Genomic DNA, 27469 nt, shown 5'->3' on the forward strand with positions numbered 1-27469 from the left:
AGTTTGGTGGGGGGTAGATCAGGGGGGTCCTGGTTAGGACATGTGCTTGCAGAAGTCACCTGAAACTGCTTGGTTTCGAGTCCACGAAACAATGGAAGCTTTGAGGCTAGGGAAGAGTTTCACGGATGTGGGAGAGTTTCAGTGTGTGGTGTTTGGTCCTTGGGCCTTGCAAAGCTTTCTGGGCCACCTTGCAAAGCTGCCGGGCTCCAGACACTGAAGAGAAGGCTGCTGCCTGCTCCTTGCTCCCAGGCAGAGTGCTGACTTGGCTGCTCAGCTGGGCACGGGCTCTTCCTTGCACTTTGGGTATTCCTAGAGAACATGCCTGACCCCGTTCTGTTGGACTTGCTCTTATTTGGGTTTCCCTTTATCTGTGTGGGACTTCTTCTGCCTACTCTGTGTATCATGGTTTTCTTGTCCCAGCCTGTTCCAAGGTAAATTGCCAAGGATGGGAAACTTCAGAAGGATGAGTCTATAGCAAAAAAACCAGAAGTTCACTCAAGTGATTTCATTCCAGCATGGATTTCATCGTGGGAATGGGAGCTCACTCTGCAGAATAAACTGCTCACCATCAAACAGTAGAAATGCATTTAGTGGCAACAATTGCTCCTTTGGCAAAACCTCTCTAAAGCTCTTGGGGGGGATTAGTCTAGGCTTAGCATTAAAACTGGGCTTGAAACATACTCTGCATTCCTAGTGACAGGAAAAAAGTGTCATCCTGAGCAGTGGTTTCATGTCTACTGCAAGAAATGGGGATTATTTGAGGGTGGACTGTTTTAGATAAGTGACTGTCACAGCTTGTAGAATGCTATTTGCTGGTTGGAAGCAAAGGAAGCAGCTCAGGAACCACAGAACATGTGATTACATTTATTTACATGGGCTATTTTGGAGTTAAATTTTGTCTGTTGTGCAGTTCAGATATCAAACTCGCACTCTCAATTCCCAATTTAGACTAATCCTGGAGTCATTTAGATTTTCCTTTGGCCTGGCCCAAGGGTTTCACAGCATGTTGCAGCTCCCAGTGATGCATGTCATGTGTGGCTATGGGAAGGGGGAACAGGAAACTGATGAAGGTTTAGGGATGGGCAGCGTGCCTTGGGATCTGCCCAGAAAAATGGTGCTGGGGGCTCTGTACTGAGCTCACTCTGGTTTTTGTTCCAGCTGTGTCAATGTGACTTTAATTCAGTGGTGAAGAGGGAAGATTTCCAAATCTTTTGCCTCATCTGCTTAAAATACATATTCGTGTATATGCAAAACAGGCAGTATTTTGTAATGAATTGTTTGCCTTTGGAATGAGAGTGCTCTTTGTCTTGTGGGTTCCTTTAGGGCTTTGGCAATAAATAAGAGGCTTCCAGCTGCAGACAAAACCACATTTGGGGTTGAGTGTGAGCAATTTTTGATCGTTGGATGTTCCAGCATCACCTTGTCCGCAGGTTTGGTCCCGCTTTGGCCTAAGGACGGGAGGGAGCTCGGTGGGACAGGGACTGGCTGCCAGGACACCTCGTGCCAGCACCTATCTATAGGAACAGAGAGAGAGCTGTGACCTAGGACAGCACCAGGAACAAATTTAACCCAAAGCATATATTTAGCCTGGCTGCTTGCAAGAAGATTTAAAGCCATATTTAAAGCTGAGCATCTGCTGAAGTGCCGGGCGGATTGCTGATATAAATAGTTACCCACACTGGAGCTGCTCTGGCTACGTGGGGAAACCTGGCAGCAGGCAAGGTTTCAGGGAGTGCTCTCAGCTGCTTTCTGTGCTGGGATGACCATTCCTGGTATCTGCTCTCTTTGTCACAAGTGGCAGAATCAGAGCACAGGGGACTGGAGCTGGGCTGGCGGTTCCCCGCCCGCTGTCCGCGCTCACCCAGGAATCGCGTGGATTTCCCAAAGCGTGGCTCTGCTCCGAGCTGTCCCCTCACTGAGCTTTATTGTAAACTGATCCCAGGAGGACGAGTCTTCTTGGGAAAGCAGCCAGCATGCTCTGTATGGCTCGTCCTGCTGTCCCTGTGGAAGTGGAGTAACGTAGAAGAGCTTTCTTCCCCCAGCAGTACTTAGGAGGAGCATTGTCATTTCCCCAATTATTTTTACTTGCCTTAGTGCCAGCTCAGCTGTCACTAAATGAACTGCCAGGTGTTTTCATAGTTTTTCCCAACTGATGCAAAAATGGGCTCAGAAAAAAGGGATCATTCCCTTGGGTTGGGATCTTTCTCGAGTCAGAGTTAGGGAGGTGAGCAGCTCCCTCCGGAGTTCCCCTGGGAAGCAGTGATTCAGTTGCAGACCTTCTCCTTGAGTCACAGCTGAGACAGACTTCCCACCTGTTGTGGGAGGTCAGGCACTGACACGTGTCCCACGTGGAAAATGTCAGTCAGGAGCTGCTGCTGGTGGTCACAGCAACCTGCTCACCTTTTTTTTCTGGAGCTGCCTTGGACACCTGTGTCTGTCCTGCTCCAGGAAACATTTTCTTTGCATTCAGGTTTCATTTCCAGTCTCAAAATACCTTTTTTTTTCTGTGTGACAGTGGTAACACATGTAGATTTTTGTCCAAAAACCTGTGCCTGTGGAATACAGTGTTTTTTGGGGTTATGGTGCTTTTTAATTATTGGAGAGTTCAATATTAAGGAGCTGAAAAAGATGGCAGCTGTGTAAGGTTTGTGGATGAAGGTCTCGTTCCCCAGCTTCTGCCTAATGTCTTTCCTCAATCATTAGAGCAAAATAGGTTTTAGCAAAGTTATCCTTGTGAATTCTTTATGGAGAAGCCAAGTCCTGCAGATGACTTGCATCCTGTTACATCCCAGCTGGTACCAGCCATGGAAAGGGTTGGCTTTCAGGACATCCCATATTTCACAGCAGTTGGAGCTGTAGGCTTGTAACTGAGACTTGCTAGCATTTAGGAGGCTGGGGATGTCTTCTTTCCTTTGCTTTCCCAAAGTGGATATAATACCTGTGAACAACAAAAGGGGCTTTTCTTTGCCCTTCTGCACAAGAGGAGACAGATTGTTTGCAGTCAGAAATTGCCTGGTGCATCCTTTCCTTAGATTTCCCATACCTGCCGTTCTGTGCTAAAAGCAGACCTTTTTTAGGCAATTAATTCTCTCTCTGTGGTAAATTCCAAACACTTTGGAAGACCACAGATCACCTTCAAATTCAATTGAACATTATTTTGGGGTTGGGAAAATATTTAGTTTGCCTTCATTACATTTCCAGCTAATCCAAGGTTGGTGACTTGGCTCTTCTTGCTGCAGTGCTGTGACTAATCTCATAGTTTTGCTGTTTGTTAACATAATTATGGGCTTTTCTAAAAATGGAAAGATACCAGGGCATTTGCCTCATTCCTCCACAGTGGTTATTGCACACTTCTAATAAGCGTGCTAAAAAACCCTATTGATCAAAGTTCCCATGTTTATAGCTGGTTTTGCCAAGGAATTTGGGACAGGCAAAGAAGTGGAAGGTGTGATGCTCTGGGGGAGAACCTGTTAATTCCTGTTGTCAAAAGGGAATGTGGCTGCTTTGGAAGCCTTTGAAGATAGAGAGAAAAGGCAGAATAATATTAATATGCAGATGTAAGGAGCTACAGGGAAGGTTGCTGGCTGGGAGGGAAGAGAGGTTAGGTGTTCATGGATGGCAGGAATGCAGTGTGGTACTTCCATTGATAGTGGCTCTTTATTTTCAGCCCCTTGGGAATGATTGTGTGACAGTAACTTTGGGATTGTGGGGCTGAGACTGACTAGAAAAGCATTTGTATTTCTTTTCACTCATTTTCTTGAAATGAAGAAGTACAGTATTTACTCTGGGGTCACTTTGAGTTTTGGAGACTTGGAAAGTTGATCTCCTATTTGGCTGCAGCCTGCTGGTGTTCAGCACCTTTTGGAAATAAGGATTTGGATTTCCTCTGAGGTTTCATCTGGAAAAGGGGTTGTAAGGGGAAAGATTTGGAAGTGGCAACTGTCTCAGGCTGTGACATCTGTGATGTGGCCTGTGCAGCCATCTCAGGAAATCTGCTGGAATTTTACATCTTTTATTGTGAGCAGTTCCTCTTGCTGCCTCTGCTTGTCTGAGGTGTCTGGAAGCAGGGGTGCTGCTCTGGGGTGTTCCCGGGTGTTTGAACTCCATGCCTGAGGGAAATGCAAAGGAAGGATTTTGCCAGGTCAGCTCTACATGGACACAGAGCGTGTAGGAGCCGCTGCCACTGGTGACTGGTGGAAAAGCTTCTTCCCCATTAGGGCAGTGAGAGTTGCCTAGTGAAGCTGTGGCTGCCCCATCCTTGGAAGTGTCCAAGGCCAGGTTGGACAGGGCTTGGAGCAGCCTGGGATAGTGGGAAGTGTCCCTGCTCATGGCAGGGGACTGGAATGAGATAAACTTTCTGGTCCTTTCCAACCCAAATCATTTTGGACTTCTATGATGGGGACACTGCTCCTCCTGTAGCTTAAGGTTGTAAGAGGAGAGACCCTGGGTACACATTTTAAGAGTGCTTGAGACATTTTTAGGGATGGGGGCCAGTGTCAGATGGTATGTGGTGCTCTGTGAGATGCCCTTGCTGTGGAAGTGGTGATATCTGTGAAGAACAGCCTTCTGGCTCTAGAGAAGCCCTCACAGCCGAGGCAGCACGTGTTGCAGAGGGGAAAATGCTCTTTGCTTGGAAGCTAACAGCGTCAGAAACATAAGGTCAGTGCTGAACTTGTTGTAAAAACATCCTCCTCCAATTAAATGCGGTGTGACATTTTTCTGAGGAATGTGGGTTTGGTGTCCTTCATTTGGGAAGAGCAGACAGATTTTGCACAGCAAGAAGAAGAGGAAATGTTTTGCGAGGAATATTTTGCTTATTATCAAGGTCACGTATTTTCTTTCAGTTATGCAAAGCATGTGCTTAAAATGGGAATCTCCACTGGAGGACAGCTTTCAGATCTTGGAAAAGACATCCTTGAAGTTTATTGCTCACAATTTCCTGTCTTTTTGGGGGATAAAAAGCAAGAATGTCTTGAAGGAAAGTTATTTTATCTAAATCAGTGCATTGTACTGTTCTCATCTGCGATGTGATTTTGTAGGCAGAGGTTTGACTTCATCTCAAAATCAAGCAGAAGAGCTTGGGTTGCAGTTGAGGGATCAGGTATATATGAAAGAGCTGTTCTCTGCTCCATGGCTTCTCTGGTGCCACAAAGTTGAGGAACACCTGGAAAACCAATCTTTTTTTCTACGTCTTCTTTTCTTTCATGGGAGTATGTAGCAAACAGCCCTTGCCTGGTTCTTCTGGGGTTACTATTCCACGTGATGGAGTTTCTTGCTCTGAAATAGATGGAGCCCCCTTACAAGTTAATTTTCCTCGTTCAGAGCTTGTTTGCTGTAGTGACAGAGCAGGGCACGATGGCTGCTGGAAAAGGGATTCTCGGAGCATGTGTTCCTGTTGCTCACAGCTGCATCCTGGCCAGAGCTTACCTAGTGCTCTGGAGGATTGGGGAAGGAGGAGAGGCATCTCTCTGTTCAGCACCTTGCTGTGGCCAGAGCTTACCTAGTGCTCTGTGGTGGAGGATTGGGGAAGGAGGAGAGGCATCTCTCTGTTCAGCACCTTGCTTTAACTTAGGGCTTTAAAAGAATGCTTGGAACTGGGAGGCAGGAGAAGCTGGGAATTTAATTTCCCTGAAAATCACCTGCGTATTTCTTAACAAAGTATTCCCGTCTTTTTTTTCCTCAAGTTCAGTGGTCTTTAAGCCAAGCCTTTGAGAAGAAATACAAAAATCCCTTCTTGGTGTCTGTACACAGATAAATCAGTTACAATTGGGCAATCCAGAATGGCTGAGCTGGCTCCATGTCTGCCTTGGCTTGTATGTTACACATTCTTGGGGAATTCCTTTCCATGCTTCAACTTCCATTCTTAAAGGTCTTTTCCAACCTAGGGGATTCTGTGATTCAGTGCTGCCTTGCACTTCCAGACTGCTGTGTACCTTCTTCACTGGGGTCATGGTTCTCCTTTCCCTGGAGCCATGAAAATGTGCACCTCACTGTGGAGGGTTTAGCTCAGTGGGTGAAGTAATGCATGAGACACTTCATCAGCTCTTCATGTGTGCCTTAAAAAAACACAGAGTACAAGAAAGCACGCTTCGTTTGAGTCAGCAAGTGGGGAACTTTATTTTAAATAATGGATATAATCAGGTGATATCATTGTCACGATCTCCTTGATTTGCTGTTAGTATTTCTTCCACCCTGAATCTGCTGTTCCCTTTTGGTAGCCAAGCCACACTTCACAGTACCCAGTGTAATTTGACATTGTGGTGTGCAGGCTTCCAGCATCCTGAGTTTTGTGCATTGGTTGGCCAGATGTTCGTGCTGGTATCCGCCTGGAGATGGAGAGGACTTCCTTTTGGGTCATCTTTTTCAGATTCCATGTGGATGGAAATTGAAATTCCATTGAAAATTTCCAAGGGGAAAGCTGTCTTTTTTGGTAATGGCGCAACTACTTGGTGTTTGGGTTTTCTCCCCAGCTGAAATTCCCTTAGGAATTAAGGGAGCATTATCCAAACTAATGAGCTAGCTGAGTTCCCTCTTCTCCTTAGATCTCATCTTCCCACCCCTTCCTTGTAGCTGAGAATTCTGAAGAAATAGACAACCTCTCCTCTTGTCACATCGTATTTAATTTCTTTAATGAGCTGAATAATTTAATAATGTAAAACGACAGTAATATTCCCTCTGCCCTGTAGAAGATGCCACTGGGAAAAACTGGATTAGCACATTTGTGTAGTCTGGGCTGAAATTATTAATTTTTTATTCTCGTTTGGATTGAGCCATTTGATCTGCCCAAGTCTTTGGAATCAAACATGTACTTTGTGCTCCCTGTTCAAAGAATCATCACAGAATGGCCTGGGCTGGAAGGGAACTTAAAGCCCATCCAGTTCCATCCCCTGCCGTGGGCAGGGACACCTTCCACTGTCCCAGGCTGCTCCAAGCCCTGTGCAGCCTGGCCTTGGAGCCTTGCAGGGATGGGAAGCTGTCCTGTGAGAGCCCTTTTGGTGGTCTCCGTGGTGCTGACATCTCGTGTGTGTCCTGGTGTTACGTGAGCCAGGAGCAGCCCTGGCCACCAGGCAGGGCTCTATTAATAGAGCTGAGAAGCAGATGATTGCTGGTGTTACGTGACTGCGACTCCGGAGATTAGGGGAAGGTGCTGGGGGTGTCAGGACGTCACCTGTGCGAGGGACGTGCAAGGACTGAGCTGGGACTGCAAATAGATCCTCCTGAAACCAAGAGGTGCACTAATGGACGTGATGGAGGGTTTGGGTTTGAGGCAGGAGTGGTTAAACTCCTCTCAGGGCCACGCAGAGCTCTTCAGGACTCAGAAATGCAAGAAATGGCTGTGCAGGGAGGGCAGAACATGAGTGCTGCATGTAATTCCGAGTAGGTACATCCATCCTTGCTCCTGCTTCAGTTTTTCCTTATGACCTAAATGATATTCTGATAAATCCAAGGCATCCTTCAAATTCATGGCATCCGAGGAACTGCGAATTCCTCTTCTGTGAGCAGTCATAGGTATTACCTGTCTGAGCAATGTGCTGATCAGCATCATTACTCCAGCACCAGATCTCGAATGTAAAGCTTCTACACCTGCTGTTCCTTTAAATTCCCTTTGCAAAGGCCAGTGTAGCTTAGTGTGGAAAAAGTAAAATTATTTTAGAGTCACGTTTCACTGGGAATGACTTGGTGAGTGCAGCTTTGGCTCCCCTTAGTGCTGTCAGGTTTGTTCAGTGCCTCGTTACCTGATTTTAAATCAGTCTTTTGCTGTGCTCAACTCCTGTGGGAATGAGCAGGTCCAGGCGTAGGTAAATGGCTGGTGGGATAGTTCAGCACCTCTTTGGCCATAATGTTGTTTTCCTTGCTGTTGTTGCAGATATAATCTGTGGTTAATCCCCCAAGTCTGAACCTGTGACTCCCCAGAGGACCCGAAGCCTTTTGTTGGTTTTGATTTGCAGCCTTGTTATAGACAAATTAATGGCCCTGAGTGACAGCGGGGCAGCCAGAGACGAGAAGAAAATGAGTAATTAACATATATTGGGTATTACTGATTGCTTTTATGATTATCTGGATTTTAAGGTATTAGCTGGAAAAATAGCTCCTAATCCCTTATTAAAGATAAAAGGCAAGTCATTAAAAGTAGGAGGTTGTTTTCAGTCCTGAGAAGCTCTGGAAATATGTCTTGGCTCCAGCAGCAAACTAACCTTAAAAGCCTGTAATTCCAAGTTACTCAGCTTAGTTGTTCTCCTCAGCAAGGGAATTTCTGAAGTTTCCCATGTGCTGGGAGGCGGAGGGGACGCGAGACAAAGCGACCCTTGTCGCAGGAGCTGCGTGCTTGGCACGGCGACAGGCCCCTTTGAATATCCTCAGCATTAGCTGGGCCTGGCCCAGCTGCTGGGCTGGCAACTCTGGGCAGCTCCACGGAGGGGTTATCCCTCACTCCAGCTTTTTGTCAGGAGCACATCTCCTGTACGAGGCTCCCACCTCACCCCAACTCCTGTGTTCCTCCCTCTCGCTGTTGTGGCCACCTAACCGGTTTTGTAGCCATCTAATTAATTTCATGGAACCATAAAAATGTCTCAGAATGGCTTGGGTTGGAAGGAAGCTTCAGAGTCATCTTGTTCCAGCCTCCTGCCATGGACAGGGATACCTTCCCCTAGCCCGCATTGCTCAGAGCTCCATCCGACCCGGCCCTGAATGTTTCCAGGGATGGGGCATCCCCACTTCTCTGTGCCAGCGGTTTTCCGCCCTCTTTGTAAAAAAATTCATGCCCCTGTAACTGGTTTCAAGGCCATCTAGCTGGTTTTGTGGTCGTGCACTAAGCTGAATCAGCTGAACAGACTAGTCCAAGCCCAGAGTCCTGATCCCAGCAGGGAAGGGGGAACAGGAGGCTGGAGTGCTGGGAGCAGGAAAACAGTAAAAGTGGGGAAGGGTGACGTTTGGCTGTTGCTGTTCTTAAACCCACCTGGAGCGTGTGCAGGGTCAGAAGGAGAGCAGCAGCACCCCTTGCTGAGCTGTAATAATTAATCATCTCCAGAAACTTGCCAGACACTGAGACTTTGTTAATAGTCAAATAGTTTTTGTTTTAAAATGAGTACATTCCTTATTTCTGGGTAATGAAATTTGAGTACCAGTAAAACCACAAACTTTTCACATTTATTTCCTGTATTTTAACAGTTCTGTATTTCAACACATCGTGTTTATATGCTCCAGCTATGCTTTTAAAAAGCAATTTAAAATGCAGTGGGACCAGTTAAAAAGAAATAAAGATGGCATTTAAGGACTCTAAGGAGATCAGTGCTTATAAAGAGATTTACATTGGAGGCAGTGCTGTTCTGATGGAATACAGTTTGGAAAACACTGCTCATTTCTGCTTTGCTCTTTCTGTCCTAAGTTGTTTAAAAGATTACCAGCAGTACCAGGTTGATTTGTTCCCCTCTTTTTTTCTTTTTCCCCCTTTTTTTTTTCCTCTTTTTTTTTTCTAAGTCCTGGACAATGTTTAAGACCAGCTGGGTGTTCAGTGCTTTTGATGCCCCTGCCGGTTTTTTGTACTTGGGGAAGGATTTAAAAAGTAGAGTTTGACTCCCTGTTGGGTTGGTCACAGCCGATTCCCTAAATGCAAAGGAAGCAGTTCAGCTTTGTTTTGCTGTTTTCCTGTTTGGTCTTGGTTTTGCTGGTTCAGCCCTAGCTGTTTCCAAAGAGTCTGTCAGTATCTTCTGATCCAGAGCTGGCATTTTGTTACTCTCCTTTCTGTTCTCATTCTCCAGGCCAGGATGCCAAGCAGATCATTAAACCCAGCGTGGGGCTTCCAGTCTCTCTTCATTACTAAAAGTTCTCTGAAGCCGTGGCAAAGTGGTCACGTTTGGGCAGCAGATGGGGTAGCTGGAGTGCAGATCATCTATCTGGGAAGCTCGCTAATGAAACAGAAGAAATGAGGTTGGGAGGTGCCATCAGCAGGTCCAAACCTCTGCTCAAAGCAGGGCCAGCCTGGTAATTAAGTTATTAACTTTGCCTTCTAAGTTACGGTGTCATGTCTGGAGTGCTCTGTCCTTAGATGGCAGTGCAGTGACACAGGGCCCCAGGGAGGCACATTGTTGCTTTTCCTGCTCATGGAAGCATCCTCATGCCTTTGGATGCTCAGGACAGGGAGTACTTGGCTCTCCTGGGGAGGCCTTTTAAGCACAGGCAGTTCAACATTGTTGTTACCAAGTGCAAGGAATTGCATCTTCTCTCTCTCCTTTGCTGTGGTTTCCTCCTCCCCTCGTTGCAGTGGGTTGATCCTCTTGTATCCTCCTCCTCCTCCTCCTCACATGTGGCACAAAGGGGACGATGTGACCCTGTAAAAGACACCCTATGGTGCCACTTGGGGGTTAGGCTGGGGCCTGACCATTAGGAAGGTCAGTGCTTCTGCAAAAATCCCCCCCAGCCATTCCCTTGGTCCAAGCCATCCCCAAACTGACCTCCTACTTATGTTTTCTTCCCAGCTGTCTAATCATTAGCAAGCTGCTTAATGCACAGCAAAAGACCAATTAACCCTAAAGCATTTAGTGAACTGCATGTAAATTAGTTGTAAAATGTTGCTGTAAACATTAAATGTTAGGCAATTACATAAACCAATAATTGCTAAAGTTGCATTTAGGAGCTTAAAAGAAAGAAAAAAAAATCTGCTTAAGTAGCACTTGGGAGAACTCCGCTAATGGTTTTGTTTTTAACTACAGCCCTCCTGGTCTGGGTAAGTCCCAGCAGGCTGGGGCAGTTTGGATTCCATGTGGTTTTAGTTGTGTAAGAAAAATAAAGGCATAGTAACCTTGTGCACCTTTGGAAACTGCAAGAAGAACCTCCAAAGGGCACAACCTGGAGTCTAGAAAGAAATGGTAGAAATATGGTAGATGGTATCCTGTTGGATAGCAATCCTGTGGACTGATGATTGTTTTCCTCAGAATCAGGCTGCTTGAAACATTCCAGACCTGACTAAAACCTTGGCTCTGGACAGGGTCTGGTGAGGTGTGAGCACAAAGGGCCTGGCCGCTCACTGTGAACTCAGCGGGTTCGCTTCCATCTTCTCTTCTTTGTTCTGCAGACACCTGTCTCCTCCCATGTTACCCTTTGGGAAAGGCTAAGTGCCTGTGCACCCACCTGTGTGCTGGAGCTTCACACCAAGAGCCTGCTTTGCTTTTCTGCACACTTTTTAATCCCCTTAATTGGCTGTCTCACTCCAAGGTGGTCCAGGTCACCCACTGCTTCTCAAGCTCCTGCCGCTAATGGTCTTAAATAATTCATTTTCCTGGTATGCCTCACGCACTTATCCTCCGCTGTTTAGCGGAATCTTTCATTTCTGGTAGTTTTCCTTTGACCTGGGCTTGTGTCAGACCCAGCTGTTCCTAAATGGTGCAGCGAAGTGTGGCTTTGCCTCCTCATGCTGTGCATTTGTGCTTCGCTGCTGCTTTAGAGCCTCTTTGTTGTTTGGTAAAAGTATCTCTCTGCGTGGCTCGTGTTGCATTCCATAAGGAGTCACCAAATGTGTCTCTAGATACCAGGTTTCTCATTTTTCAGTGAAAAAACAAGTTGGGTTTGTTTGAACTTGCTTCCCTCCTTCCTCAGTTTTGGCAGTAGCCTTTTCTGGAGTGTATTGGTCTTAGTTACAGTGCATTCACTTACTGAAAGCCAACCTGTTTAATTTTCCTGGATAAATCCATTGGATAGTGGTCTTTTATTTTTCTTGTACACAGTTTTATTAGTATAGATCCTGGTCATGTTCCTTTCCTGAAAGTGGAAATATTTTATACTTATGTTTCCTTGATTGAATTACAGAAATTTGCTTAAAGTTGTAAAGCTACCTTTTAGCATGGATGAGACCCCAGCAAATCCACTGGTTTTTTCCACCACAGTCATGTTCCCTGGAGGTTTGGTGCTTGTGTAGGAGGTGGGGGTGAGTCTGTGAATCTCAGAGTTAAAAGGAGGCAGAAGCTTGAACTTCACTTGCTGTTGCAAAGGGAAACCAGTGAAGAGCAGGAGCTGCCCAAATGTCAGCAGGCTTTTGAGAAGGAGTTGAATCGGGAGTTTCTGGGAAGCTGCTTGGAAGGAGTGTGCTGCTGGCAGCCTGGAGCCCTGCCCAGCCCGGAGTTAATGCTGGTTAATTTTTAAAGGCAGGCCCCAAACTGGTTATTGTGTCTTTGTCTCAATGGGGTCTTTCTGCTCCCAAATGCCACTGCAAGAGCCCTTTTTGAGTTCCCTTGACTCGACCCGGAGAGAAAAAGAAAATGCCTTCAGAGAGGTGATTTATCCACGCAAAACTTTGCTTTGCCACGCTGCTGACTGGTGGGGACAGCTCCATCAGGATGGTCCTAACATCTCCAGGGATGCCAAGGGATGTTTGTCAGGATTTAACATACAGAATAAATGCAGACACCCAAAGGGGTGGATCCACCTGATGGAGCTTCCTTTGCCAGCAGCAGGGAAATGTGAGGAAAACCAGCACCCAGATGTGAAACCAAGTGGTTTTGTAAGCACCCTGTCAGGCCAAATCCTGGTGCTCTCCTGGTCAGTGGAAGCATTGTCTGGATTCTCAGGTTGGCTTTGCAGCTTTTTAGATAAGCGGCTGTGAACTGTTCTGGGCCAAAAGGGCAGTTTGTCACTGAGCAGAGCTGTTCAGAAGGTGGTGGAAAAACAGAGAAGCCTTTTTCAAAGCATCTCAGAGGAGGTTGGCACCTTCCTCCTGCTCTGAGTCAAGGTGAGCAGATGATCCTTGAGGTCTCTCCAGCCTGGTGTCCTACAGTTCTGTGATTCTGTGATAGTGCTTTTAGTGTGGAGTATGTGTAGGACAAGGGGGGTGACTCCCCACTGACATAGGGCAGCGTTAGATGGGATATCAGGAAGAAATTCTTGCCTGTTAGGGCAGTGAGACCCTGCCTCAGGCTGCCCAGAGAAGCTGTGGCTACCTCTGGATCCCTGGAAGTGTCCAAGGCCAGGTTGAATGGGGCTTGGGGCAACCTGAGCTAAGTGGACTATGTCCCTCCACGTGGCAGAGGGTTGGAACAAGATGATCTTTAAGTCCCTTCCAGCCTAAACCAGTCTGGGATTCTATAAAATACATATTTATACTGTGGCTTCCCTCTCCTATGTGGAGTTGGAAGCAGGACAGGTGATCAGGAAGGAATAACAGCGTGCAGAACCCCCCAGCCCGTGCGTTTTGCTCTCGTGCACCAGTTGGTCTCTGCAGGGATGGTGAGGAATAATAAAGCACGGCTCCCTCTGTGCCCAGGATGGATGAGGTGTTTGGCAACAAGGAAAACAGAGAGGACAGAATGAAAAGAGCTGAAAGCAAAAAAGTGTGGATGCCAGAAACATTCAGTACTCCTTGAAAAACTGCCTGGCAACGGAGGTGGGCTCCACTGCAGCCGGAGACACGGGGCAAAGGGCTCGGCATGCACGGAAAGTGTGGGAATAACTATGGGGAATCCTCACCCACGCGTGTGGAGCTTCCTCCCTCTGTGAGTGGGCTCTGTCCTGCTGAGCCCCTGCTGAAGGAGACTTCCAGAAGTGCTGAAACAGTCAGGGCTGCTGTGGAGATGGATTGAACGGGACAAATAGACAGTGATTTGTGAGAAGAGCTTAATAGGCAGAAAATTGGCTATTGCAGCCGGAGGGCTGGTTGGGAAGAGCAGAGAGGAAGTTTCCTCTTGTCGCTGTGTGGAAGCTTAAACCCAAGAGGAGAGCCCAGAGTTGTTATGGCTGTGTCCTTAGGAGTGTCCCTGTACCCTCCCTGTTACCTAAACGAGGTGAATGAGCAGTGGTAGACTGAGTTATCGTTTGGCAGGAGGGCTTGTGGCTGCTTACAAATCAAACCTGCTTTAAAACCATCTTTGCATGGGGAGCAACATTTCAGTGCTGGAGAAGAAAAGGAATGCTTTTTTTGCTTCACCAGTGGAGCAAGAGTTTTCCCTCGTGCTAATGAGGAGCAGTTGCTTTGTGGCCACACGCTGCAGTGATGGTGATGGAGGTGTGGGAGGAGCTGTGTGTGATCATGGTGTGCTTACAGTGTTAAGGTACCAGAACAGGACCCAGCAGGATCCCAGAGAGGTGGACAGCACCAGTCTCTCCAGGAAGGAGACTGTGAAAGCCACACTGCTTTAAAAAGGGAAACGAAGAAAAGCCAAAGAAGGAAAATGATGAGAATTAAGGAGTGATTTTTGAACTCAGTTCTGCGTAGAAGCCGCTGCTCTGCTGTTTGACTGGGGACTTTACTGTTGCTCAGATCCAATGGAGGTGTGATGCCAGACAGCATCCTGTGTCTGTGTGACAGCAGGAAATGTTCCAGAGCTCTGGAGAAAGCCAGGTTTTCCCTAGGTGCTGCTCTTTCTTTATTAAAGTCTTCTTGGCAGCTGCTTGGGGATAGCTCCTTAAAAATGTGCCGCTGTAGCAGTTTGACACAACTGGAAGTACAATGGCTGACCTCCAGGGCTGGTCCAAAAATACCTTTGTTATCCATATTTTGCAATGAGTTGCTTGTGGTGTAGTTTATATCAGGGTTTATAACCAGTATGGTTTGTCACTGTGGATTAGGTGGTTGGTGAAAGTAAGTGTCATAGGCATTGCTGCCTTCAATGCAGTTAAGAATGGCACTGGGAGAGCCTAGAAAATTGTAAAATTGTGGTATAGAAAGACAAATTTCCTGTTTTTCTATCAGTTTGGGAGCCAGTCACTGTTGATTAGCATCTAGCTGTGGCATACCCACAGGGAATTGCATGGTCCATGTATGCCCAATTTGGCACCCTTGGAATCAGGGGAGCCTGGCATTGATGTGAGCAGGCAGAGCCTCAATCACATTGTTAATAGGTTAAATGCTTAGTTTGGCTCAACTGGCTCATGGTGTGTCTGTGGGAGGCTATCTGTTCCCATTTCCTTGGGATTCTGCAGCTGCCTGTGCTCCTGGCAGGTTGTGTGGATATTGCTGGGTTTGGCTGCAGCTGGGAAAAACAGTCTTTGAAGGCAGAGTCTCCCTCGAGTGCAGCAGTGCTGGAAAAGCTCATCATGGGACTTGGGATATAGCATGTGGTGGTCTCTCATCACAGCCATGTGGATGGAATTGGCAGGCTGCCTTCTTTTATAGGAATTGTCTTTTAGGGTAAGGCTCACCAAATTTTCACGAGATAGTGCTGGGTTTGTTTAGAAGTTTCCCAGACTGATTGTTCCCATTGCATCCCTGGAGGAGCTGATGTGAAACGTTTTGGGAAGAAGGGTCCTTTTTCTCTCCCTGCATCTCCAAGGAATGTGTTAAGAAAGTGTCTGCAGGCACAGCACCAAAGACCAAGGGAGCTGGGAATGCCCAGCAAGGTGTTATGTAAATGCTGCTGTTCTTCTGGCACTTGAGAGAGCACAGTATTAGCAAGAATTTGTCCAACACCAAAGATTTTTTGCAGATCAAACACTTAATATATGCCACATGCTGCAGAGGAATTCACAGCAAAACACTATCGTGCAGTCCAAAAGTCCAGCAAAAAATGGATTATTCCAGAGGCAGTCAGTGCTGTTAATCATGTCTGGGAAGGGACACTCTGAAAGGATGGGGTGCATTTGCTCCAAGATAGATCAAGCACCTCGAATAGCATTCTCTGCACCCCACAGTCATGCAAGAAGTGGCCTGGGGTGGGCTCCAGGTGCTGTGGGGAGCGTTCCCTCCTGGCTGCCAAGTCCTGCCTGTGGAAAGTCTAATCTGCCTCACAGCCAGCCCGCCGCAGAACGGGGTCAAAAAGTAATCGTTCGTAAGCAAAGACGCAAAACAAGCAAGGAGAAATTCTCACGCTTGCTGAGAGTGATTAGCTGAGGAGCAGATCACCCAGGGCTGCTCCTGTGGGACCCTGGGAAAGGCCGGCGTGTGGCCTCGGAGCAGTGTTCCCAAAAACTCGGAGCAGTCTTTCCAGAAGCAGGTGTCACGTGTAAATCCGTGTGCAGTTGGCTTCTTCGGCGGTGCTCAGGGATGCTTGTGCTTGGTGGAGCGCTTGGGGAATCGGAAATCAGTTCTCACCTGGGCTGTTCTGCAGAAACTGGTGTTACCTGAAGAGATTGTTCTCCCTTCCATAAAGGAAATAACAGTTCTTACCTGTAAAGGTGCAGGAATGGCGTGGAGGGGCTGTGTGCTCCACAAGTGCTGGACAGTACTGCTGGTAAAGCAGGAGAGCGTCCCTTGCCTTACCCTCTGGCCTTGGCCCAGTGCGTTGGATGTCCCAGGGGATTGTTTTCAGCATCTCCTGGTTTTTGGTGGCATTCTGTTCAGGTTTGTCTGTAAAGGAAGCTGGTGTGACTGTGGGCCACCAAAGCCTCCCCAGCTGCCTTTAGCTGGTGTCTTGGGTTGACAGTGGCACACAGTTAAAATTGGTTTTGGTAATGGAGAATTTTGGAAGGCAAGTCAGCTGAACTGGAAAGGAAACAAGTTTAAATCTGTTAGAGGTGTCTGCACAAGTGTGTCACTGCTCTGACTGCAGATGGGTTTGGCAGAGGGAGGGCAGCCCCACAAAGGAAGGGCAGTGTGATCATGTCCTATGTTAATAAGTCTGCCTGGAAAGCACATTTGACAAACAGCTTTCCTTGATACTGGTTCCACAGGCTCTGGGGAGGGATTTGCACCAGGTCTCTCAGGGATTTCTGCAGCTGCCAACGCACTTGGAAGCAACAGAGAGCTTTGTGTCTGATGCTCCCTCTGGCCTCGGGTGGAGGATGCAGTTGGCTGAGGTGCAGGTCCCCAGGGTCTTCAGAAGTGTCCCAGCTGAAAAGGTAGGAGTGAAAGCGTGTTGGCTGAGTGGAGAACAGGCTGTTTAACTTGTGCATCAACACAGATACATACCCCTGTGCTCCATCCTGAGGCAGCACTGTACACCCAGAGAGCCAGGCTGAAGCTGCCTTCCACCCACCACCAGCCAGGCCCTCGGTACTGAAGCAGGAGGTGACTTTAGGATAGGGGCCAGTGCCACCAATCCCCCTGGCATTTCCACGTGTGGCTGTGCCACTGCACCAGGCAGTGAGGGTTGGCTGCCACCAAAGCCATTGCTGGAGCAGGGCTGAGAAGCTCAGCCATGCCCCATTTGAGGTTGTTGTGCTAGAACGTGTCTCTCCCTATTTCCGAACTCCCTGAGATTCCTCTCTCTTGATGGAGATTGATTTTTGCCTTTGGGAACCCGAGGGTATACATTGTGCTCGGAACTGGCCTGAGCTGAACTTGGAGAAACTGCTGATGTGTTTGCTCTGTGCAAGTTACCATTTTATAAGCTGCCTCACAGACTGTGTGTGGCTGAATGGAACTGGAAAGGGAAGAGAGGCAAGTGAGAGACATCCCCATGGATGGCACTACCTCTGTATCCATGTTGCGTTGGACCACTCAACCCTCTGCAATTAATGTGTTAATTCCTCTCCCATTCAGGGGAAAAATATAACCCCAGCCATCTAAATTTGTGGATTAGCCTTTTCTCTGCTGCAAATGTCTGCTGACATCAGGTTGTTCTCTTGAAGAAGACAGCAAGGAACACAGCATTGAGCAGCCCGACCCGCTCTTGGCACCAGCGGTGTGGCTTGAGCAGCTCCGAGCTGGAAGGGAGAGGTGGAAGCGAAGGTGATGGCCAAGGCTGGCGAGGTGGTGCTCAAAGGTCGGGCAGGCAGAGGGCTGAGGGGTCACCCCCCGGGTTAATGACTCTCCAGTGCCTCAGCCCGGGGCTCAGCCGGCTGCCCACGCCGAGCACGCGGTGCTCACCTGGAGATTAGGGTGAAAATATGTTCTCCCTGCTGGAGGGAGCTCATAAACAACCCATCAATGGCCCATTAACCCCCAGATGGCAATAAAGAACGCGTGGTCGGGCGAGCATCGGGACCTGTGACCCAGCAAGCCCCTAATGGGGCCGTGAGCCTTATCATGGGCCCTAAATGTGGATAACGGGAAGTGAGCTACAGGGAGAGGAGGCAGGCAGGAGAGAGGGGGTGACAGACAATGGGCACCCAGGTTCAGTGTGCAGTGATCATGGCTGGGAATATCACTGTGGCATTCCAGATAGTAAAACCACTTTAGAGGGACTCGAGAGAGACTGTTCCTGTTGGCTCCAGTGGATGCTCAAGCAGCTCTGCAGTCCCTTCTCTTACAGCCTCTCCCAAGCAGCAGCCACTTCTGTGGTCCACCTGGCTTTTTGAAGCAGTAAGATGGACTTGTATTTTATTTGTTTTCTAGCTGTGATATTTGAATTCTGTTTGAATATAAAAGTATATTGAGATTCATTAGTGCAGGTAAAGGGAGAGGACGATGGAACATGCATGATATGGATGGATAGTCTGGCATCCCCAGCCCCCTGCCATGGGCAGGGACACCTTCCACTATCCCAGGTTGCCCCAAGCCCCATTCAACCTGACCTTGGATGCTGCCAGGGATGGGGCAGGCACAGCTTCTCTGGGCAGCCTGTGCCAGGGCCTGCCCACCCTCACAGGGAAGGATTTCTTCCTGATATCCCATGTAACCCTGCCCTGTGTCAGTGGGAAGCCATTCCCCCTTGTCCTGTCACTCCAGGCCCTTGTCAGAAGTCTCTCTCCAGCTCTCCTGAAGCCTGCAGGACGTTGAATGCCTCGTGATGGGGAGGCTGCTGTAGCAGCAGGGCAAGGTCCTTGGCTCCCAGGAGATTCCAAGGGCATTTATGATAACAAATATACTTTCAGTCAAAGGGAAATCTATATCACTGAAGCATCATCACTTGGAGTAATTTAGGAAGAAAGCTATCAAAGTTTATTTAAGGAAAAGAAAAAAGGAGTAAAGGGCATGTTTTTTACTGGTTTCTTTTTTCCCATTGCAAATTGAGAGTCTCTTTACCCTGGAAAAATCAATGTGGTTGGACACCTGATGTAATTAATTATTTTGCAAGAGACAGCCAGCTGATCTTTTGAAAAGAAAGGAGTTTTTAGCAGAACTGTTCAAAGTTCATAGTCTGCTGTGTATCTCTAATGCTGATAAACACCCAGCAGAAAGGATGTCGGTCTTAAAATTTCACATGGTCACACCTTTGTTTTAAGGTGATATGCTGAGGAAAAGGCTGTAGACCCCAAGGAGCCCTCCAGCAAGGTGACTCTGGTGCTGTGGGCTCCACTTAGCTTTAGGAGATGCCCTCGCGCCTTGGGAGGATGGGGACAGTGATGTTCTCAGGATTGAATTTTGAACCCTTAACAAGGAAAGGGTTTCTGTCCTTTTTCTCGAGCTTATAATGCAAAGAGGCCTTGCTTGTGCTGTGTGGTGAGCTCTTTTGCCTAAACAGGCAGTCTTTTCCAACCGGGACCAGTTTGTTTTTTTTTCAGTGCATTGGTGCCTGACTAAATGCATTGGGTTGCATTCTTCACGTATAGAGGAGACAACCCTTCTGTTAAGTATTCCTGTGCTTTCCAGTGGTGGGCTGGGGAGGTTCCAGCCTGCCTTGCAGGCCAATGGCAGCCCAAACCTGGCTGGCAGGGAGGGAGGGGAAAGCCAGCAGTGGGATGCTGTGCCAGCAAGCCCCCAATTGGTTTGGCTGGAACTGGTTTTAGGTCATATAAAAAAGGGGGTGAAGGATCCGGGCTGCTCAGAGAGCGGCAGGTCCTCGGGCAGCGCCACAGAGCGCATTGGTTCTGAGCTCCATAGTGCTTTTTTTTTTCACAAGGAACTGCAAATTGCTGTAACTTAGTTAAGGTCTGTAGGAAGAGACAAGTTTTCCTGAACTTTACTCCCAGCTTGAACTTGTAAGAAGTTCAGTGAGAGGCAAGGAAGAGGGGAGAGAGGGAGATAGAGGCACCCTCGCTCCCGCGCCTGCGTCCGCAGCGACGAGGATGTCAGATGGCAGAGGCAGCCTGGAGAAGCAGCTGAATGGCCTTGGGGAGCAGGGCAAGGAGAGGAGCCGCACGTCCCTGGTCATCTCGCAGGCCGTTAACCGCAGTATTTTCACCTCTGCAGTCTCCCCCGCCGCCGAGCGCATCCGCTTCATCCTCGGAGAGGAAGATGACAGCCCCGCGCCCCCGCAGCTCTTCACCGAGCTGGACGAGCTTCTGGCTGTCGATGGACAGGAGATGGAGTGGAAGGAGACTGCAAGGTGGGTTGGTTTTCCTTTACCCCCAAAGGGAAGGGCAGCCAGCAGCGCTTTCCATGGGAAATTCCTGTTTTAGCACATACCTGTGCTGCAGGATCGCATGGGGAAGCGGCAGAAAGGAGCCTGTACGGTTCAAATTACCATTCTTTGGTAAATGAGAGAATTTTAGGGTTTGCTTAAGTGTTCCAAAAGAAAAACTAAGGAAACAAGAGAGTGCCAGATGGATTGCAATAGTTTGCCTGTGGAGAGAAAAGTAAGGGCTCAGTAGTGCTTTGCAAAGGGGGACGTCTCGGCCGGAATTGGCAGAAGTTGCCAATTCCAATTTGGCTGAGTCAAAACCGCTTCAGTACTATTGCCCCAAAGTGGCTTTTGAGCCTGGTCCCACCTCACAGGGACAGGCTGTCCCTGTCCTCGTGAGTAACTGATGGAATTCGTTTTAAATAGGAAAAAAAGCTAGAAGGTATTTTCTTGTGAAGAAATTATTCAAGATGCACGTTAAATGCTGGATGAGGATGCTTGCTTCGAGTTCCTTGGTCGGGCTCTTTGATGCTGCTGTTAGTTTGGTCAAAAAGCCATGATAAAAAAGCTGGGATGTTTTTGGAGTTCCATGTAGTTCATATCTGAACACCACTGACCTATTCCCAATTGCCCTCATTGAGCCTGGGGGGTTTTCCTTTTCCTTTATGGTGGCTGGGCTAAGCTTTTTCCCCACCTCCCCCTCTTAAGGGCACTGTCTGTGTTCAAAGTTAGCCCCTGTTTTGTCACTCTAATCTTCTTTACCTGTGATTTAATGAGCTGCTCCACCACCTACCTCTTTACCTCTTATCTTAATTTATTTTTGCTTCTCAGTCATTTGGGGAACTTAATGACTTTTCACCTTTTACTCTCTAACTTCTGTCTTGTTGCTCATCCTTTTTCTCCCTTTATTGCTGTTCTTTCCTCTTACCATGAATTCAGCACCTCCTGATTTAGGTGTTTTTACACTTCTTTGGTAGGAATGCTGAATTGAGCTGTGTGTGGGGTTCTCTGCAGGGTTCTTATCCCACGTAGCAAACCACAATACAAGAGGAAACAGCCTCAAGGTGTGCCAGGGAAGGTTTAGGTTGGATATTAGGAAAAATTTCTTCACCCATAGTGGGGTGTCTGCCCAGGGTAGTGGTGGAGTCCTCACCTCTCGTGGGATTTAACAAATGTGTGGATGTGATGCTTAGGCACATGGGTTGGTGGTGGCCTCGGCTTTGCTGTGTTCATGTTTGGATTGGATGATCTTAGAGGACTTTGCCAACCTGAATGGATCCATGACTCTTTGTATAAATGACACAGAATGTAACGAAGCACCCTGTTGAAGTGCTGTTGAATTGGCCCAACCTCCTGCCTTTGTGGATAGTGATCTTACAAAGTGTCTGGTTGTTCAGGATTTTTCAGTTCATTTCTGAAATTACTTAATCTTGCACCATAGAACCTCGTGAGAGCTCCTGAGCATCTCCCAGTGCATCCAGAGCTGACTGGTGCTGTGCTTCAGTGGGCCAGCTGTTTTGGGGTTGTTTTTACATCTGCTGCTGCAGAACAGCTCTCTTCCCACAGCTGGGAAGTTGCAGGAGCAGGTACTGAACACAGGAAAAAGTGCAGTGGAGGAGAGAGGAGAGGGCAGAAGAGACCTGGTGGGGTTGCTGCTTCCCCTGGCCCCAGTGCAGAACTGCACAGCTCTCAGCAGGGGAGAGCAGTGCTGCCTGCACGCTGGTGCAGGGCTGAAGGCTGCACTCCTATTTGAGAGAGCAAACAATCAAATTACCTTCCTCATCTCCCCCCTGCTCTGTTCTGACACCTACACGTTCCTTCTGCCTGCTGCACCTCACTCCCAGCAGCCCCGTGAAAGCTGTGTTGATATTATCAGGTGTAAAAGGGTGAAAATGTAATTCCTGACACAGCTTATACAACAAAAAAGATCGTAACAGAAGTTCAAAAATCCTGTATCCACCATCCCACACTGTCATTCCTTTTCTCTGTAATCCCATCACCTTCCTTCCATCTTGCTGCCTTTTAGAGAGACTGTCCCCACACTATGGTGGCCAAATCAAAGTCCCCAAAAGCTCCTTCACTGAGCCTCACAACAGCCTGGGGACCTCCAGCTGCCGCAGGTCTTCTCCTTTTTCTGCTTCACTGTGACCACCTCTGGAATGCAGGCATTCCCCTGGTAGTGCTGGGTGAAGGTGTCCCTGCCCCTGGCAGCAGTTTGGAGCTAGGTGAGCTGTGAGCTCCACACACACTCTGATGGTGGGAATCGAGCAGGCATTTGTTCAGCCAGGTCTGCAAGTTAATGGTTGGTGTATTGTGCTGGGTCTGTGGCTTGTAGTGAGAAAAGTAAACAAAAAGCAAATATTGATAGTTGTGAGTAATCACTTTCCCTGGAAGGACAAACACTGGTAATTTGCAGCCTTCCTGCTGGAACAGGGTAAATATGACTCCACACAAAGCCCCTGAAGTGCACGGATTTGCATCCACCCAGGTCCCTCAGGTGTCCTAGGAAACACTCAGTTCTTGTGAACTAAAAGGACTTTATTAATTGGAGATGAAAATCAGTCTTTTATCTTGAGTTAAAAAGCAGCTTTAAAAAAACCAAGTCTCAAAAAGAGATTATTTCAATTGTGAAGCATAATTGATTAATCCTCAAGTAATACATTTTTCAGGATTAAAGATAATTTCACTTGCTGTTAATAATATTCTTTTGAACAAATGTATGAGCTTCCTTACCTTATGTGTGTGGGGTGTTTTCTTAATTAGTCACTGGTATTTTCATTTTCCACATATATTAAAATGGTGTCTGAAGAGGGGATTAAAAACCATTTCTGCCTTGCCATTAGGGCGTACTGAACCACGTTTTCCTGCACTCCCAGTTTACACCAGAGCTGTTGCTGGGTGCTGTGGGGAGGAAGAAGGTGTGGGCCAGCTGAGATGCCCCAGGCTCACGGGGGCCCTGTGCTCCATCCCTGTGGCTGCAGGGCCAAGGGCAGGGTCAAGGCTGCAGGGGGAGCTGGGGGTGGGCTGCAGCCCAGGGACATGGAGCCTCCTGCTTCCCTGCTGTTGGGATGTAGTTTTAGGGGTGTAAAGAGTGTTTTGCACAACCAGGATTTACCCTTTGCTCTCACCTTCCATCAGAGATAAGTTTTCTGGGTTTTTCAGACCTGCTTGGTTAAATCATTAAACAGCAGCTGGAGGGAGAGAATGAGCTCCTTAATTGGTGCCTTCTCCTTTGGTGGCTCATTTGTTCTCTAAGAGCACCTTCAGACATGGCTGGCTTGTGCTCCTCTCTTCTCTCCTTTGTCAGCCTGTGGGTATGGGACAGCAGTATTCCATGCTGCCTCCATCTTGCCAGTGGCTGATTCCATATTTTATTGCCTGAAACTGAATCACAGAACCATTTCGTTTGGAACAGCCCTCCAGGACGATGGAGTCCAGCCATTAAACCAGAACTGCCAAGACAGTGAAGGCATTCACGTGATTTATTGCCCTGCAAGGAGACAACAGCCTTAACCCCATGTCATTGCTGTGCCCTGTTGCAGGTGGATCAAGTTTGAGGAGAAGGTGGAGCAAGGCGGGGAGCGATGGAGCAAACCGCACGTGGCCACCTTGTCTCTGCACAGCCTGTTCGAGCTGAGGACGTGCATAGAGAAGGGCTCCATCATGCTGGATATGGAGGCCTCTTCCCTCCCACAGGTGGTGGGTAAGTACATCTGTCTTGGCTCTTTCTCTCACCGCTTCCCCGCAAATTTTTATTAATCCTGGTGTGGCTTTATGGGTGGTTTTAATGAAAAAGCGCTGCTTTTCCAATAAAGAGAAAAAAAAAAGAACAAGGAATAAGAGGGGGAAACTAAAAAGTACCTGGAGAAAGATAACCGATGGATTACAAGAGTCCTCCTCAGTGCAGGAAGAAGAGCAAAAGACATCCATTTAATTTATGTTCCCTATGGAAAAGCTGACACGTGGAAGGGCCACATGTCTGGGGGCAGAGACACCCGTCGGGTACCGTTCATGCAGGACAACTTGGGCCAGGAGCTGCTCTTGGGTGAGGTGTCCAGCTGCCCACTGAGGGCACGTGGGGATGTGTTTGGAAGCCCCCAGCAAGGGAGAGGGGAGAGCCCCCCCAGCACCAGCTGGTGCTATGCTCTGAACAGTGGGAGGTCAGATCAGCTGTGGCCCGGAGTGACGCTCGGTGACATGCTGAGAGCCACATCATGTTGCCCATGGTGTGTGAGAACTTAGGGAAAATAACTTTTCCAAGTGAGCCATCCAGTGGAGGGACATTTAACCAAAATGCTGAGTTTAAGAGCCATTACATGAGCAAAAGAGCAAAATTAAGTACTTCCTCTGCCAAAACTCAGTGCTTTGGTTGTACATCTCAGGAAGTAAGGTCAAAATTATCCTGCCCTGGAATTCTCCCATACACTGGATTGGAAGACTTGGAATTACAGCTGCTTCTGGTGTTAAATACAGAGTTTGAACTTAGTTTTGCAAGTGCTTATGGCTTTTGTGTCTGTGTATCCAAATGCACAGCTTTGCAAAGTTTTAACAAAATAAACCCCCCCAAGAACCTCTCAAGTTTTCTGCTGAAGGTGAACCTGCTTCAGAAGCTGATGTTCATGGTCCAAAACCTTAAATCCTCAAACATTAAATTTTCTTTTGAAGTCCCTTGGAGATGCCACCTTCAATCTCCTTCTTCAACCCCCAAATTAAATCTAATTCCTAGGAGATTAAATTACACATCGGTGGCTGCTGTTGCTGTGACACTGTGACACTGTCCTGAGCGGGGTGTTTTTGCTGGTCCAGACCCTTAATCAGACAGGTAGGAATATCCAGCACTGGATTTCCAGGATGATTTAATCATGATCACTGGGCTGTTGTCTGGTAGTGACACACAGGAAAGGAAAACTCCAAAGAAAAACTCTCTTTGTTGTTCGTCTTTTACCAGCAACAGGGAAGGGAATTGCCAGATCGAGAAGGATAAACTTGATTGAAGGTTCTGAAGGAAGGACTCCAAAAATCACTTAAACAAAACCATGAGCAAGAAAAGCTTGCATTAAAATAACACTTAGCAAAAGTCTAAAAGCCTTTTGCCAAGCATGTTGTGTAAGGGTACCTACGTGCGTTTGCCCACCCTGTCTTAATTTGAGAGGAAGAGCTAGGTGCTTCCTTGGGGATTTGAAGAGGCTTTAATTCTGAGCAGCACGTCGAGGATGACTTTCTGACTCACTGAGTTAGCAAATGTGATGCGTGTCCTGCCTCCCCCTTGCCATAACTTTTATTATTAGCACAAATAAAAGTTACCAGCAGACAAATATGAGCTGCCACTTGCCCTCGGGGGACAGCGCATGAACTCGAGTCACCGAGGGAACAACTTCATGCGAGACTTTCTGCACAGGGGACATTCTTCATAAGTCTGGCCACCTTTTTTGCCTTTTTCCTCTGGGATAAGGGAGGAGAAAGGAGGGAATTGATAGGAAGTGAGCGGGCATTGAGGGCGCTGGGGGCCTTTTCTCCTGGTGACTCCATGAAAAGTAAAGCCATATAATACATGCTGTGGTAACTGGAGCAAGTTCTGCCGCTTGCAGTTGCCATCACTTCAGTCCTGCAAGTGAATGATTTAATTAGTGGCTCATCTCCAGGACTTCTTCCTATCTTTAGATTAGGTTTTACTGGGGGCCTGCAAGGTGAACTCAGGCCTTCTTGAATCTGATTGAAGATTTTCTGTGTGCTTTATGGGAGCATCATGGAACTTAGAATAGAGTTTATAGCATCCTCACAAAAGTCCAGGCTCAGAGGGGATTTAATTTCTGAGCTAAGAACCATCTTACTCTGGTCTTTGAAATAGGCTCTGTGGCATGTGGGAAATAGCAGAAGGGAATTTCAGTGCAATAGGTGTGTGTTAGTGGCTCATGCTGGATGGAAATGCTTATGTTCTGCTTCAAGAGGAATGTCTAAAAGAGGTTTTCATACAAATAAAAGCTGGCTTTGAGGTGATAAGAAAGCCTTCAAAAAGGCAGGGTGAAAATGCCTCCAAGCCCTGTCTCTCCGCTCTCCCTGGAGGCGGTTCTGAGCTCGGTGGTTAATTTTGCTCTCCCCTCCATCCCCCTCCCTGTGCCGGCACAGAGATGATCGTTGACAATCAGATCGAGACGGGGCTGCTGAAATCCGAGCTGAAGGACAAGGTCACCTACACGCTGCTCAGGAAGCACCGGCACCAGACCAAGAAATCCAACCTGCGCTCGCTGGCTGACATTGGAAAGACCGTCTCCAGTGCAAGTAGGATGTTTTCCAACCCCGATAATGGTAATGCAGAGGCTAGCTGGCTATGGCCTTCTCTGTCACGGCAACCCAACTAACTGCGTGGCCCTGACCCCGCTTCCTAACCCCAGGAGCAGCGAGGCCGTGCTGATGGAGCATCAGCGGGGGCTCTGCAGGCTGCTTGGCCCTGGCACGGCGCTCTAACCACACCTTCACTGGACTGGCAGGGACTCCAGGGGCAGGCAGGAAGGCAGGGGCTGCCCTTGCAGCTGGCATCCAGGAGATGGTTTAGGAGCAACGATAGGAAAGAGATTCGCCACAAACTTTGGTGGGGCCTGAACCTTAAAAGGCTGATCACCTTTTTTATCAACATTTGGGCAGAGACAAAGTTTCCGTGCACGTTCTGTGTCTGTGGCACTGTGAATCAAAAATGACCTGGCAGTAACACCTAGCTTGCATTTTGTTGCCATACAATCGTTGTCCAGTGGGGTAAAGCTGATTTCCATCTTGCTTTATTCATCCTCAAATAGTTTTGTGGTGTGTGTTGTGAACATGTGTCCTGTTCTCTCTAAAAAAGGCTTGGTAGGTAGTGCCATGTTGGTAGTGGTGTCCCTAAATGTGTGTGTGTGTGTGTGTGTATGCAGACAGCTAGAGGCCTGGACAGTGACTCAGTGCCTGGTGAAGATTTGGGGTCTTCTTGCTCATGGTAATAAAAAAAAGAGGAGATTTATGCCTCTTGTCATGCCTTGGAGTTCTCTTGACTGTCTCCTGTGGCAGTCTGGAAATTGGGCTAAAAGTTGCCATTTTAAAATACCCAGAAAATAAAAGCAAGTGAAGAAATTATTTTCTTCTTGCTCCACAAAAGGCCTCTTAGCTTGCTGTGTTTGGCTTCTAAAACTCACCTTAACATTCCTCCCTAACCTATTCTCACACCTCATTAATATTTCCTACCTTGGATCATGCCTTGATTTTGCAGCAGGAGTGTGTGCATCTGGAGGATGTTCCTTGCTCTGGGTGATGCCTCTTGTTGTGTCCAGTGCCCTGATAAGGTGGTGAGTGAGTGAGTAAGGCAAGGTGCAGCAGTGTGAGCCAAGGGAGCGTTCTCAGTGAACATCCCTGCA

At 47.8% G+C, this 27469-nt stretch overlaps 1 protein-coding gene across 9 annotated transcripts in view; it reads left to right on the top strand.

Annotated features, from left to right (window-relative positions):
* The window catches only part of SLC4A4 (solute carrier family 4 member 4), a 134970-nt gene that overhangs the window by 64444 nt on the left and 43057 nt on the right, over positions 1–27469 (top strand). For 6 of the 9 annotated variants that reach the window (XM_041459670.1, XM_041459667.1, XM_041459673.1 and 3 more), the window contains exons 4-6: positions 19937–20072; positions 23630–23790; positions 26214–26393. In XM_041459670.1, coding sequence (XP_041315604.1) covers positions 19937–20072; positions 23630–23790; positions 26214–26393 — 477 coding nt within the window. The remainder of the gene's footprint in view (positions 1–19936; positions 20073–23629; positions 23791–26213; positions 26394–27469) is intronic. The other 3 variants (XM_041459668.1, XM_041459674.1, XM_041459675.1) reach the window with 2 other exon arrangements.

The sequence above is a fragment of the Pyrgilauda ruficollis genome, unplaced genomic scaffold, assembly GCF_017590135.1.
Source record: "Pyrgilauda ruficollis isolate IOZ18807 unplaced genomic scaffold, ASM1759013v1 scaffold139, whole genome shotgun sequence".
Taxonomy (NCBI): domain Eukaryota; kingdom Metazoa; phylum Chordata; class Aves; order Passeriformes; family Passeridae; genus Pyrgilauda; species Pyrgilauda ruficollis.